Source organism: Platalea leucorodia (assembly GCF_965183815.1).
Source record: "Platalea leucorodia genome assembly, chromosome: 8".
Classification (NCBI taxonomy): Eukaryota; Metazoa; Chordata; class Aves; order Pelecaniformes; family Threskiornithidae; genus Platalea; species Platalea leucorodia.
In genome coordinates, this window is record NC_138830.1 from 53,749,546 (window position 1) to 53,764,509 (window position 14,964).

Genomic DNA, 14,964 nt, shown 5'->3' on the forward strand with positions numbered 1-14,964 from the left:
AGACGGTATTTAACGGGGAGCAGATAAAGAGAGTTATGACTTCATAACATTAAACTTAATTGCATAGGCAAACTATAACCTCAGTATTCATCGAAGTAAGCCTTATTTTTCCCGGTCCATTTATCCTCCCTTCAAAACCAGAGGCTCCAGGTGAGTACGGGACATCTCTCATGTTGTCAGAGGTCACGGGGGTATCGTACCTGTTGGTGCCGCAAGTGTTTTACCGTTGTTAAAGGGACAGACGATGCCATTTGCACCCGGGAGACCCCGGGTAGTACGCAGCGCTAAAAGCACGGTCTGGCAGGGCGCCCTTGTACGTGTTGGACGTTGCGTACCCAGACGCGGCTTACCGTCACTCGGGAAGCGGTAGCAGATAGCACACCGTGCTCGGAAATAACTTCAGCTCCTAAGCGCTGAACTGCTTTCTGAAACGGGTCTGCTGGAATTCTGCAAAAATGAAAGGGAGAAGGCGTATGAGATGAGAGGGTTTCTACTTTGATTTTCGTTGTGCGAAGAGCCCTCTCGGCCAGTAATTAAGATGGGTAGGGAAAAAGCGTATCCTGCTCGTCTCTGCTCTTAGAGAATCAGGCTTCTGCACCTGTACGTGCCACTGCCTTCTGTAAAACACTTTACGTCTTGTCAGGAAGCGTAGCTCGCTCTTCCTGCCCTGGGGAAAAATAACTACTGCTCTACCTCATTTTTTAAAAAGGCTCCTATTGCCAAATTCTGAGGAAAGCTCGTTTTACCTGACACAAAACAGCTACCAAAAACCTCAGGTTTTCTCTTCCCACACTTCCACGCCTGTGTCTTGGCATCGGCATGTCAAGGAGCTGCTGCCTGCAACGCTGACGGTAGATAACATAAATCCCTCAAGACACCCTGGGGAAAAATTACACTGTGGTGTGAGATGCAGTGGTTTTGAAGGCTTGAGAAAGAAGCTGGAAATATTTTTGTTCTCAAGTTAGAATCTTCAATTGAGAAAAATGTGCCTGAGTGTCTGTCTTCCTCCGTAAGAGATCAGACTGCTTTCTTCTACACGCTGCCGTTTAGGATTCGGTATTCTTAAGTGACAGTGCCTCATGTCTAGAGAATTTAAATCAATATTTTAACCTTTAGTACTCTTTTTGAGAAGCAATTTAGCTTGCAGGAAAAGAAGTCTCAATTCTAATTGTGATTTTCATCTTGCTGATGTGTCTTAATGAAGCTCTGACCAGTAGGAAGTTCCTACGGAAAAAAAAAAGCGCAACAAACTTTATATATTATTTTGTTTCAGTTTCTTGTCATAGCTCAGTTCTCTTCCCATGAATGTAATGATGAGTGAGCAGCTAATTATGCCTTTGTGAACTTCGGGCTTTGAGTCGTCTGGCGGACCAGGTCAGGGCAGATGGAGACGTTCTGTCGCTGCGCTGTGCGAGCCCGAGCACAGACGAGCTCCAGCTACTTACAGTTCCCTTCTCCCTCCTGCTGACTCCACTGCTAGGCGAGAGCCACGCAGCCCAGCTGCGCGGGTGTTGATACCACGCGCGTTTTTTAGCATCACATAGGCTCTTTCTGGAACTCGGCGTAGCTCTGGGAAAAAATGTACCTTTGTTTTTATCATGACGGGTTCGGTGACAGAAGGCGACAGGAAGGTGAGATAGAGACTTGCAGCTTCTTTTGAGACTGCAGCCCTGAAACAGACAATTGCCTGAGAAGAGAGGAGGCTTGTATTTAAGATAAGGATGAATGAGTCACAAATTCAGCCAAAAGGCCTGCACAGATAACTGAAACACAGGCCATGTGGAGTCAAGCATCCCCATGATCTCCTAAAGGCTTGTCCAGCCTTCAAATTTGTTTCAGGTTAACTGGAACTAGTCCGTGCTTAAGTTCCTTGCGTTGACAAATGAAATGTATTTGTTACAAATTTCCAGCAAATTCAGGAATACGGAGTTTCAAGTCAGGCTTGCATTAATGCATTTTTGGAACGAAATACTTCCTGTTGGTGTCCTGTGCTGCTCTGCTCGTCGCTTCCACCCGCACGGCCATTCCTGCGCTGCTGCTGCCTCAGCTTCCCTTGGGAACTGCCGGGATGCCTGCTCCTGGCCTGGGCAAATCGGGCCACAGAAAGTTCAAAACTTATCCTGCCAGCGTGTTTCAGTGCTTGGGGTACTCCGAAGTTACGAGGCTTTGGGGAAGCCTCAGGAGCGACTTCTGTTCCTTCTTCATAGGCACCACATCATAGAGCAACTTTTGTGCCCCCGTGACCCCCGTGAAAACAGCTGGGTTTGCCTCTGCAAAGCTCCCGGTGCCTCTGCGGACCTTACGCGGGAGGAGCTGGGGCAGCTGCTTTGACAGACCGTGCCGATGGCATCGCTGTGGACGCCGACCGAGCATAGGCTGGGTTTCTATCGAAAACTTAAAATACAAGGAGCCAACTGACCCACAAGGAGAAGCCCTCCCCGAGGTCCAACCGGGGCAGATTGCTGCTTGTAAATACTTTCTGGTAGGCAACGGTGCGGGTGGAGCGGAAAGAGCTTCCTCCCCAGCACTGTTTTTGTGCCATTATGGGCACGAGGCCGGTACCACTATGGTCCTGGAGACTCCTGGTGCTTTAAATAATGGTTCTGTTTTTTCTCTGCACAGCAGCCACCTTAGCTTCCTGTGTCTTGGTCCCGCCAAAATACAGTATAGTGCTGACTGGTTTTTTTCTTCCCAGTTGAATCTCACTACCAGAATGACCGGAGAAGTAGCAAAGCCTTCATTGTACCTAGAAACCATTGGGATAAAAGTTCTGCATCTCTGAAGAAAAAAGCCTTCAGAGCTCCTAAAGCTCTTAGCACTAGGAGGAAGCTTTCCATGGAGAGCAGTAAACCTCCCGCAGGGATCAACCAGTTCTCGCGGCACTACCGGAAGGTATTCCCTCCTGCCCCTGAAAGAACGGGCGCCTGGTTGCTTCAGAAAAGTCATACGTACAAATCCTTCCCCTCCTGGGCGCTGTCGTGAGCACGGGTCTTATGATCTAGCGAAATCACGAGGAGTAGGTATGGGAGGGTGAGCCATTCCCAAGCGCTTCGCATTCACTGTAGGATAAGAGCAATTACAGTAGTTACTGGGAGGCAGCTAACGCCGAGTAGTTTATTCAGCTCGCTAGCTAATGTCAGCTAACCCTTTCTTATTTCCATAGCCATGGACCTCGTTTGTTGTTGATCAATTCACAAAATAATTAACTCACTACCATGTTGTTAGGAACATTACTTTGCTCCGTCAATCTTAAGAATATGGATACACAGAAGAAAAATACAGCACCACTTTTTTTTAGTTGGAAAAGCAACATGTTGTTTGGGAGCTATAATTCATGGCCACTGGCATAAGACAGAAGAAAATAAAACTGGTTTGTGCAATGCAGTAAGCAGGAATGAAATAACAGACCACAAAAAATGGCAAAAATGAATGATAAAACAGAACCAAGGTGGAAACTTTGCAGCAGGTAAGTTTCTTCAAAGCCTGCTTTGCAATAAAACTTACAAAACTTACATTATTACAAAATATTGTGGTAAACTGTTAGCAGACTTCACAATGAAACTGTATTAGGACTGGATAAAATTGAAGGTGTTTTAAACATTGCTGAACTGTGAGACAGTGACATCCTTTCTGCCCACGCCAGTTTTCACCATCAGCTCCGGCTTTGAACAGCGCTGGTATTTGAATTAACAGGTTTTCAGGCGGGAGGCACTGTGCTCATTTGTATTTTCAGCCGTTTGAAGGGGCAGCCTTTCCAGCAAAAACAGGCAGTTTACATAGGCAGTATTGTGGGCAGAAGGGAATTTTGCCTTCAACCAGATGAGCTACGTCAGGGTTTTCGCTCCATTATTTACCTTGTAAATTAGACTCCCGAGGGGAGAGGGGGTTTCAGATGTTTGAAATGCTGTATGCAAAAAGCCTATACATTTGTCTCCCTTTTTTGTTTCTCGCTTTTAATATTAAACAGCCGTTTTCACTGCTAGTTCTCTGCCTTAGGACAGAAGAGCAACACTTGGAGAAGAAAGGGAGCAGCAGCAGGGTGTGTCAGCTTAAAGGACAGAAGCCGATACAGAAAATCATTTACTGTCATTCCTTCCCATTACTGTCACGAGCACATGTTAAGCGTTGCGCTTCATAAAACGCAGGGAAATGTCTTTATCCTGGAGAGGTGGGTGAATCTTCTTCCCGCTTTCAGTGAACCTCCCCTCCCAAAGACACCCAGTTCGTTATTTCCTTCTCTTCACTTCAACTTTCACAGTAATGTCAAGCTTTCTCTAACGCTTGCTTCCCAACTGAAGTAGACTTTTGCAGGATTTGGTAGTTTGTTTAAGGAAAAAAACATGGAATAAATTAGCGATTAATTTAATGGATTCTTGCCTGGGGGTTTCAGTATTCACTTATGACTCAGTCCCCTCAAAAATCACGAGATTGGCTTAGTCACGTTTTTTTTCCCCCCAGATAGAAACGCTGAACCCATTCCCACTCTCGTTACTTGGGAGAGGCGCGGGACGGCTTCGCTCTGCCAGCAGGCAGCCTTCCTCCCGCCTGCCGGCGTGACCCTCGGCACACGGCCTGCCGCGGACTTTCGAGGCGAACCCATCACTAATTCTTGAGGGCAGCCTGCCTGCTCGCACGCTCGTATTTTGTCAGCTTACTCCCGTAGCGCAGGGCCAGCTGCGTTGCCTCGCCCAGGTTACTCGGCCGGGCCACCGGCTGCACGGCTGCGGGACCGAGCTCCCGCCACTGCCTCTGGAGGCGGCGGGCTCGCCTCAGCCCGGGCCCGCCTCATGGCCGCCCGCCTCACGGCGGCTCCCCCGCCCCAGACGACGCCCGGGGCCTGAAAGCGAAGTTTTTTTGCCAGCCTCGCCCTCCTTCCCGCCTCGGGTACGCCCGGCTCCCCCCTCAGGGAGGCGGCCCCGCGGCTGGCGCCCTCCCCGCCGCCGGGCCCCTTCCTCAGGGCCGTCCCGCCCCCCGCTCGGCCGCCGCCGCGCCTGCGCCGCCGCCGCCCGCCGCCGCCGCCCGCCCCGCGCGCAGGCGCAGAGGCGCCACCGCCCCTCCCCGCCGCCGCCGTGCGCAGGCGCGGTGGGCGCCGCCTGCCCGCCCGGCTGGTGCGTGCGAGAGAGAAGATGGCGGCGGCGGGGGCAGCAGCGTGAGGCGCCCGGGAGACGCCGAGCTCCCCAGCGGACGCGGGGCGCCATGGCCGTGAACAGCGCCCAGGTACTGGCCGCCCCCGCGCTGGCGGCCCGGGGGGTTGCGGGGGCTCCCGGCGGGCTGCGAGGGGCGGCCGGGCCCTGCGGCGCGGCTCGCCGAGGGGGGGAGCGTGGTGGCCGGGACTAGGCCCAGGGTGATTCTGCAGCTTCATTGAATCTCCTCAGGGCGGTGGAGGGGCCTCGCCGCCGGGCGGGACGGCGGCCTCCCGCACTCCCGGCGGCGGCCCTGCCCCGCGGAGGGGCCCGGCGTGCTGGGGCTCGGCCCCTCGCCGCGCCGGTGTCACCGCGCCTGGGCAGGGGGGTCGGAGCGGGGCGGGGAGGAGGCCCGCAGGAGCCCTTCGCGGGGTGAAGTCGGTGCTGTACCCCCATCCGAGCCGCTGCCAGGAGAGGATGGTGGGAAGAGAGTCGATACGTTGGGCTTTTTTTTTTTTCTTTTTTTTTTTTTTTTTTTTTTTTTTGGAGGGGGGGAGAGGCAGAAGTGATTCTATAATGAGAAAGGAATAAGGAGATTTGTAAACTAATCCCCCCCCAACACTCAATAAACCTCAATGCATTGGGGTGCAAAGGGCTGAGTGTTGCAAGATTACCGTGCATGGGGATGCGTGTGCAGCTTCCCTGTCTCCCACTAACTAAAGCAGCCAGAAGATTTGTGCACGGAGTGAAAAAAAGAACAAAACACCTTTAATCGTGGTAGTTTTTCATTGGAAGTTAAAAGCTCGATCCCTGGTCTAATCTAGTGTGTGCTTACAGCAAATGATTGAATGAGTTAACTTGACTATTTCTTTCCTGTAAGGCTTTTCTCCCAAAAAGCTTTAAAGCAAAAATGTCAGGCAATGTGTGCGGCGCACAGAGGAGTTTATTTCGAGACTTCATACAGCTTTGTCTTTAGCAAATAATAAAGTTTAGAAATCTTTGGTGGTGTTAAAGATAGTTTTGTTAAGAAACGGTGTTTTTTGTGGTAGAAAATATCTTTCATAAAATTTAAGTGTTTTAAACAAGGTGATGCTTTATTCTGAATTCCGTATTTTTTTTTCTGAAGGGCAGTTAAGGTACACACGTAATAAAGTTGTGCGCTAGTGGCACTGACAATGATTTTTTCCATACAGAAAAGTTTGTGATCGGTGAAAACTGTCATGACGTTTCTTGTCCAGCTTGATTTATTTATGTTTGAGAGAAAGAGGGACGTGATTTTGTGAACGTGGGTGTTCTGGGGGCAGCTGCAGTTTCTGGAGTTTGTTTAAAATTCTTTTAAAATTTTGTATCCTTCAAGTTTTCTTTCAAAGTGGAGGAAACTCACTTAGTTTTGCACATTTTTTTACTGCCCTAATGAATGAATGAATGACACATATATCAAAAGGATTCAGTGTAAAAGTGGGAGCTGTTTTACTTGCTGCTTTCCCCTCAGTACTAGACAGCAGTACTTGTAGTCAGTTTGGTAAGACTGAGTTTTACATTGCAGCTTTTTTCTCGATTTAGAAGAATTAAGGGCATTTTTGTGTCTGTACTTAATTAAGCTGGTGTACCTTGAAACAAAAAAAAAGAGTTCTGCTGATGATTTAGTTTATGGTGAAGCACTGCATAGCTGTAATTAAACCTAGACTGTAAATTCATCTTCAGTAGTAACTTGTACATAGACTATGTTAAATCAACCCCTCTATAGGTAAAGGTAGATATTTAGGTCTTGTGAGGATTGCTGTTTGAATTTATACATAATTAGAAAGCAAATCTGTAAGATATCTTTTAGTTAATGCTTTGTTTGTGTCATTAAATACAACCTATTTTTGTGTTTTGGGTTTTTTCCCCTAATGTAAACAGTTTATTTAAATACTGGGATTTATGTGAATACATATTCTAGAGCAATGCAGTGCTATAACGCTGAAGTAAGGTAATGATGTTTTGGACTTTTTTGGAATGAGAACCCGAAAATAAGTTCAGGGATGCAATTTTACACGTAGGTGTTTCCTTTTTATTTTAGGATGGTAGTGTTGCAGATCAGTAGAAAAATTAGAGAGTTTTGATAAAAATTGCCTGTTCTGAGCACAAGACTAAATAACATTATTTAGTCGTCATGTTCGTGTCATAATGCAGAGTCGTAAGCAAAAGTGCTTAGTTTTTCCATGTGACTGTAATTCGAGTGTACCGTAATTGAGACTTTTTTTGTCACACGGGGGGGAAAAAAATCTTCAAGAAAATCATGCTCTTCTAATAGGTAATATGTGTAGTCAGATTTCTGCCAATGAATGGATTCATGTAACAGTGGGCAGAAATATTTCATCAGTCAGTTTGCACATTCTAACAAATGAATCATGAAACGTGACAATATCGTATATTTTCAAAGGGGTGTTAATTTTGGATGGCCAGCTAGTCAGCAAGCACATGAGTATATGGTAACACGGTTTAGATATTGCTGGTCGTTTGTACCTCTGTATTCCATGTCATTATTTTGTAATCATTTAATGAGATATTTAAGTGTTGCTGTCAGTTTTCTGGGCGTGTTCTGAGTATATTCAAAATCTGTAAGAGTTTTTTTTTTTATTGAGGTGAGCTAGAAGTAAACCTGTTGTATCACTACAGGCTTTGTATGACACTACCGATGTTGAGCTGATTTAGCACTGCATATAGTCGAAACCATTTGTCATCAAGGTCATCTAAAAATCTTCTTAAAAAAAAAAAAAGAGACATTTTAAAAACTATTTCCCTGTTTGGAAAGAGTAATACTCTGTAGGAACTGTATAAACAGTTATTTTAGCCACTTTTCCTATTGTTTTTCGTAGGAAGAATTAATGCAAACACATCATGTATAAATCTTGTGAAAACAAGTTAAGCAGAAGAAAGGATACCATAGCAGAATGAATCATTTATGCTTGTTTTGTTCTTTCACCATTACTGTGGTGTCAAATTAACTCAGTGCCATTTTAAATGTGCTGTATTGCCCCAAAAGCCAGCTGAAGTAACAACCAGTAGAGTTTGAGTTCAGAAAAAGCTGAACAAGCTCATAAGCTGCTCATCCTCACCCAAGCCTGTGTCTGGCCTGGCAACCAGAATAACTGGAACTCGGAACATGGCATGCAATCCGACTCCCTGAAATACTGCACTGCAAACTACCTCTTTTATGGCTGGCTTGCAGTGTTGCTCCCTGGCAGGGTGTAGTTTGATGTTCCCTTAAGCCAGCGCTGTTTCTGGAAAAAAAAAAAAAAAAAGAAAGAAAATAAAAAGCAGCAGTCTGTAGGCATTTGCTCTGTGCTGTCTTTGCAGTGTATTGCCTGACGTTTGTGAGTGACCTTGATTAGGGAACCGATCTGTCTCAAAAATAATCTTAAAAAAAAATGGTTGTAATGCAGCTGGATGAGTTTCTTGTGCTAGCTTGCTTGCATCCATGCAGATGTGTCTAATGTTATGGTGTCCTTACAGGCAGAAAGAAGTGTTTGGAGAGAGGGCAAGGTGGATTCTGTCCGTCAGGTTCCTGAAGTACGCTGAGAACTATGGGGGGCACCCTGAAGACAAAATGAAAGGTGGCTCTGGGCAAGGGCTGCCAGTGGGTGGATTTGGAGAGGGGTTTTTGAGTGCATCGTCTTGCTGTAGCTGCCGCTTCTCCTCTCTCCTGCTCAGTTGCTGTTCTGTGTTTTAAAGGGGTGAAGAAGCTGGATTTATCTCCCTTTTTTTCCTTCTTTGAGTCCTGCTTTCATTGCTCAGAAGGGGCTGTGTTGGTCCTTTTGCTAGAGCTTTTGCTGATGGAGTGAGTAGTTGTTCTAGGCTTCCGTGGTCTCGGGAATTCAGGCTGCAGCTGAAGCCGTGCGTTTAGGTAGCCAAAAGGTATCATCATTTGTCTTTCTAAAATGTGAGTGGTGAATCCACGCAGAGTACAGTGGGTGAATGTGGGTTGCTTAACTTAAAAAAAAAAAAAGGAAGTCTGGGAAAACTGACAGAGAACTTAAATTTGGACCTGTATGGCAGCATGCAAATAATGGAATAAACCCCACGGTTTTTGTGAATCACTGCATTTATTCTGTGCATTCTAGACTATAGCGGTGATTCGGAGACTTTTTAGAATGGATCCAGCCATTTACCTATTAAGAAATGCGGTTTTTGTAGGCAGTTGCTTAGACACACTGCTTTTTCCATTCATGTAGCTGTTAAAATCCTTGTGAAGTTAAGTGGGGTTTTGTTTATAGGTAAACTAAGCAGTCTGATTTCTGTTTAGTGATATACATGCAACATGCTGTGTCGTACAAAACAGCCAAATCTGTTGTAATAGAAGTTGCTGGCCTTGGGCCATTGGATTATAGTCATTTGTCACTCTAATGCCATTTCAGCAATGTAGATGTTCATTTCCAAAGAATTAAACGTGCTAGAACTGCGGTTTTTCTTTTTGATGGAAGTGCTTTATGTGTGATCATTAAACATACAACTGGGGATTATGGAACAAAGGGTTATGCTTCGTGGTGGGAAAAAAGTGTGTGTGTGTACGTGTGTGTATATGTATATATATGTGTGTGTGTGGATGTGTGTGTATATATATATATACACACACACACAAACACTCCATAATGGAGTAGTCTTATTAAAATTGGGATTCCAAACCCTATTTTTATTTTATGAAATCATAGTGTATGCATTTAGGACTACATGTTTTAAGTATTCCCAATAATGGTGCTGTGTTGATTATTTTTAAAACACTTTAAAGGATTTTCTTAGATTAGTGCTCATGTTAATATATTCATTAACACTCTAGTAGAGTAAAACTTTGAAGTACATTAGTCTTTTAATTTTGTATTTGACTCTCTAATACCTAATTTAATTGCAGATGTTCTTGATATTTTAAATACATATAAGAACTTTTCCTCCTTGTTTGACAGCGTAAGATGTATTGATCTTTGGTGCGTGCTACAAGTTCTGTTTCTCTTCACCTGTAGTTAGGCAGGAGGTAGCTTAAATCACAGTAGCCCTAACAAAGTGTTTGTGTAAGGCTTATTTAAATCACACCCCTAATGGAAGAGCACGTGTTTAAGATAAAATTAAGAAAGGCCTTCTTGAGATCCTACAGTAGTCACAAATGTTAATGCCGTACAACCTGAAAGAAATGTGCAAGAGTGCTTTCGGGAATTTTACTGCTTATGGCGTTGTATGTGAATTCGTATCACGTATGGAAGTTTTAAAAGAAGCCTTGTATGTTATTTGCATTGAAATTTTAGTAGGAAAGAAAGGGATATGGATCAGCTTCCATTGAATGTAATGTTAACACAAACTGGAAAATCACTTAAGGGTTCTGTAACTTTTTTACTTTGTTAAAAAAAAAAAACACAAACAAAACAAACAAACAAACAAAAACCAAACAAAAAACAACCAATCAAAACAAAACCCAACTGGGGTTCAGCTTTGACGTGGAAGAGAAAAATACCCTATCTGTAAGAAACTGTAAAGAAGAACATATCTCTAAAAGTTGTGTGAAAAGATGCATTTAAAAAAAACATACCAGAAGGTAGGTTTTCTTCAAAGAATTCTGTGTATGAAAGACTTCTCTTTCTGTTTTGTTTGAATCAAACTGAACATACCAGCAGAAATAGCAGTGCTGTATTCCCTCAGTGCAGTGGACATGTTTTTTCATACAACATTTAGAGCCTGCTGTAGTGATTCACAGGTTTCCTGCCTCATTTTTCCCCCATGAATGTTGCAGGCTGGCAATGGATTTACCAGTGTAACTTAAAATCCAGAAGTTATATATCATTCATGCAAAGAAGTGAAGGCTTTTGTTGTGAAAATGTTTTGTCTTGTTCGAGTGGGATTCCTTTGTAGGTAGTGTAGCAACATGTTACCAATAGCGATTCTTATAGTGTCAAGGTAATGTTCTTATTTTCATGAGCACTTAACATCTTTGCCATATGCACGTAGCTATCTCCGTGGGAACACGTATATAATTTGCTCTTTAGCCTGTATTGCAAAAATATACATATGTGTTTTATATTGGTTGAAGATCACCTGTTATTAGCGTAGGAAACTCCTAGAAGGCAGGTGGGATTACCAGGTATCGGGTGGCAAGCGTGACTTTAGATGTGCTGGCTTTCGTTGTGTGAACGTGTCAAGACTTCAGATGCCGTACGTGGTATCAAACCACAGATATTCTCGCTCCTGGTTGTCCGGGGGAGCAGAGTTCCAGTTGCACATGGCTCTTGTTTGAACAGGCTGAGTCTAAGTTTTAAAGAGGGAAATTAATTCAAAGCTAACCTCGTTTACAAGGTAGGAGTTAAAGAAATGACTCTGACAGGAAAAAAGGGGAGATACTCGAGGCAAGATACTGATAATTCCTTTGATTCTTGCTGCAAGCGTTAGGGTGCACGGAGAGGGAAATGGAAAAAGTTTGGTTGCTTAGTTTAATGGTAGCAACAGGCAGTTAGATTAATCGTATTCAAATAATGGTTTTGGACCATGCTACATAGAAGGGTATTTGGTTAAAAATGATGCTATACCGGTACATAATATGGGATGGTCTTGTAATTTTAAATATGGGTAGGTATGATAAAAGGAGAGGGAAATAAAGCAGAGAAGAAGAGTCATTGTCAGCACAAGTTACAGCTGAATTGCAAGAAGAATCAAGCTCTCTTGAGTTCCAGTCTACTTCAGTCTATGCATTAAATCATATAGTCTCTAATAATAGCTAGCTGTTACCAGAGAAAGTAAGAAATAGTACTGTAATGTTCTTAAAGCATGGAAAACCTCACTTTCTGTTCCTCTGCTGCCTTTGGGATACAAAACCAAAGCTGCCACTGTTTGAAAATTTCTGTGGAGCACTGTACTTAATTGATACAAAGTTGGAAAAATGTCAAAGACAACTTTTTTAGGCAATTCCCAATACTCAGGTAAAGGCTGTGACCATAGGCTATTGCCCCTTAACAAGACGTTTAAGCTCCCACGAATCACACGTAGTGAACGCTCCCTAACTTAAGCCAACAAAAAAAGGATTTATGCTGTTAATATGCTTTCATAGCAAGCAAGAATGAGATATGTAAAATTATCATGCTGGCGTTGCAAGCGACAGAAAATGTGAGTGCAGCAGAAACATAAAAGTGTGAAAGAGGAGTAGTCAGCTTTCAGAGCAGAAGAAATAAAGCTGTTGAGTTTGCTCATGTCAACAGGTTTGCGTTCTCAGCCTTTTGAACCGTACCTTTGTTCAAACACAGCACTGAATTGTGGTGGTCACTTTTGCTGCTGTGAGTCAAAACGACTGTGAGTACCAGATGTTGGCATGCGGTGTTTCAGATGTTGCCAAAGACTCAGAGTTTCCTTAATTGGGGAGGATAAAGGCAATGGACATGTATTAACGCTTAGTACTAATGATTGTCACATAAAGGCTATTATGGTTTTCTGCTTTGGTGTGCTTGCATACTTAAAATAGAGATTTCCCCGAGTTCTCATCAGTGTTCACCCCTGGAACGACGCGTTAGGGACGTTCTGCGCATTTTTTTCCTTTGCTTTGTACTGCTGCTAGTAATGGTGGGCGCCACCATCAGAAGTTGCAGTGGGCTACAGGGGTCCCTCATTCCTGGAAGCAGTGCTCAGTTGTGTGCTGAGCTACATAGCATGTGCACGTACAGTATTTTCATGGTAGTATGACTTTATAGTTAGTCTGAATTCCTCAGTTCTTTCTAGCCAAAAATCTTAGGGGTTAGCTAAGAGCTAAGGTATTTTGTAGCCGTTTGGTTTGCATGCCAAATTTTGTATAAGTGTTTGTGCTTCAAGTTTGTTTATTTTATGACAGCTTAAAAAAAAAGAAGTGCTTGTAATTAGTGAACAACTGCTAATTCTGTTATCTTTGAAGGTCAGCTCCAAGTATGAGTGTCCAACACATCCAGTGTGTTTACTGAGTAGCCAGAGGTTGCAATATTTGATAATGGCAGACATGGCAGAAACTTGGTTCAATTTGTATTTTCCATCTTATTTGCAAAACAGCCATTTTGAACATTAGTATGAGTGACTGATTGTGTTTACCAAATGTTTTTATGATTTGCAAGATTTTTTTTAATTGGATTTGGGACCAAAGGGGGCAATGTACAGCCACATGAGAAGCATGTTCTTTCAAAAGCTGCCTAAATTGGTGTTGTTTGAAAGTGGAAAGTATTATAAACTCACAATACACAGGCTGAAATATGAGGGTGTGGTTTCATTGTTGTTGCTCAGCTTTATCAACATTGCGGATTAGACGGCAATTTGCTAGTATTTATGTGGGGTCCCCTAAAATGCCCTCGCTCCTTTGTACCGTAGGTGGATGAGGGCGAGGACGGAAGGTGCTGGGGTTGCAGAGGTGCTGGTGGAGGTGAGGGGTGTGAGCAGGGACACCGCAGACAGCAGCGGCTTCTGCCTCTGTCCTTGCAGCGAGTAGGCGGAAGAGCCAGTGCTGCGCTGTGCTTGTCTCCCTGCCGCGTATCGATATTCCCCTTGGTGGATGGCTGGATGTGCAGGCCAAGGAAGTGGCGACTCCAGCTCCCCCCTGGATGGAGCGGGGTACCTGAGCTATCCGGTGTGTATTCCGATCTCGGAGCGTTGTGGGCTTTATCAGTGATAGTGTGTCAGGATGTGCTCTGGTTTAGTCCCTTTTCCCTCCCGCAGAAAGCAGGAGAATCTCAGTCTCTTCAGTATTATAAATGTGTTGGGAAATATCTTGAGTGCTCTGTTTTGCATTCTGTTCATTCATATGTGCAAAAGAAATCTGAATGTTAACAGATCTCGTATAAGGAAAGAAATGAAGTAGCACCACTATCAGTGTTATTCTTTTGAAATGAGCTACCTAAAAAGGTTATAAAATTGCAGCATTGTTATCATACAGTAAATCTACTGCCATATTCATACCCAGTTTTTAATGTTGCCATATAAAAATATGAGTGTTTAATATGCTTATTATCTGTGTTCTAGTTGCAGCAGTGTATTAACCTGTGCATTCATTTTAACAGCTATCTTGCATCTACATAAAATTGTGTTGCAGGTACTTAGGCTCTAAAGCTATCTCAGGAGGAGGTGGCATATGTGTAGCGTCCCAATTTTCATTTTAACTCGTGTACCACTTCAAAATACAAAGTTGCTGTCATGGGCAGCGCCAGATCCTCTCGGGTTTCCACCTGCCGCTGAGGACGCGTCAGGCTGGTAGAGGAGATGGATGGCTGTGTGTATACTGAGAATCAAAACAATAGATATACTGAGAATCAAAACAATAGATATATCGAGAATCAAAACAATAGATGGTGTCCTCGGTTTCTGTCTGCCCGGGGACGTACAGCATACACGTGTGTCATGTGGTGAAGTAGTGGAAGAGGCTTTAGTTCCTGCAGAGAGAAAATAGAGTAAGAACCTCTGTAGAATTACTCTCAAATTTCAGCAGTTGCAGAGCTTAAAATATAGGAAACTTTATTGTGTGGTGGTAGTTGTGTTTCATTTCTGTGATCCCCTTGAGTCATTTACTGATCGTTGTGTTTTTCACAAGTTCTCTGGTTTATTTTTGGCTGGGTTTTTTTTTGAGATTATAACCCATTTTTGGCACAACTTGCAAAGGGGAAAGTCTCGTTCTTTCTTGCTCCTGGCCACTTGAATCTTTTGCTTTACACTGGTTCCTCACCCTCTCTTAACCCTCCTTCCCCCAGTGCAAAAAAAAAAAAAAAAAGTATAATTTGGATCATTTTCTCTCAGTTCGAGTATAATCATCTCACCAGTCAGTTCAGCGTGTGCCAGAACTGGCACAGGAGAAGAGGTGAGATTGTGAATCCAGCAA

General features: G+C 44.0%; 1 protein-coding gene across 6 annotated transcripts in view; it reads left to right on the plus strand.

The window, feature by feature from the left end:
• The first annotated feature begins 5,088 nt into the window (after positions 1-5,088).
• USP10 (ubiquitin specific peptidase 10) overlaps positions 5,089-14,964 on the plus strand; it is a 58,038-nt gene continuing 48,162 nt past the window's right edge. For all 6 annotated transcript variants that reach the window (XR_014229046.1, XM_082320296.1, XM_082320297.1 and 3 more), the window contains exon 1: positions 5,089-5,217. Coding sequence is in view for 5 of the 6 variants with exons in the window: in XM_082320296.1 (XP_082176422.1) it covers positions 5,197-5,217 (21 nt within the window). In the remaining variant the exon portion in view is untranslated. The remainder of the gene's footprint in view (positions 5,218-14,964) is intronic.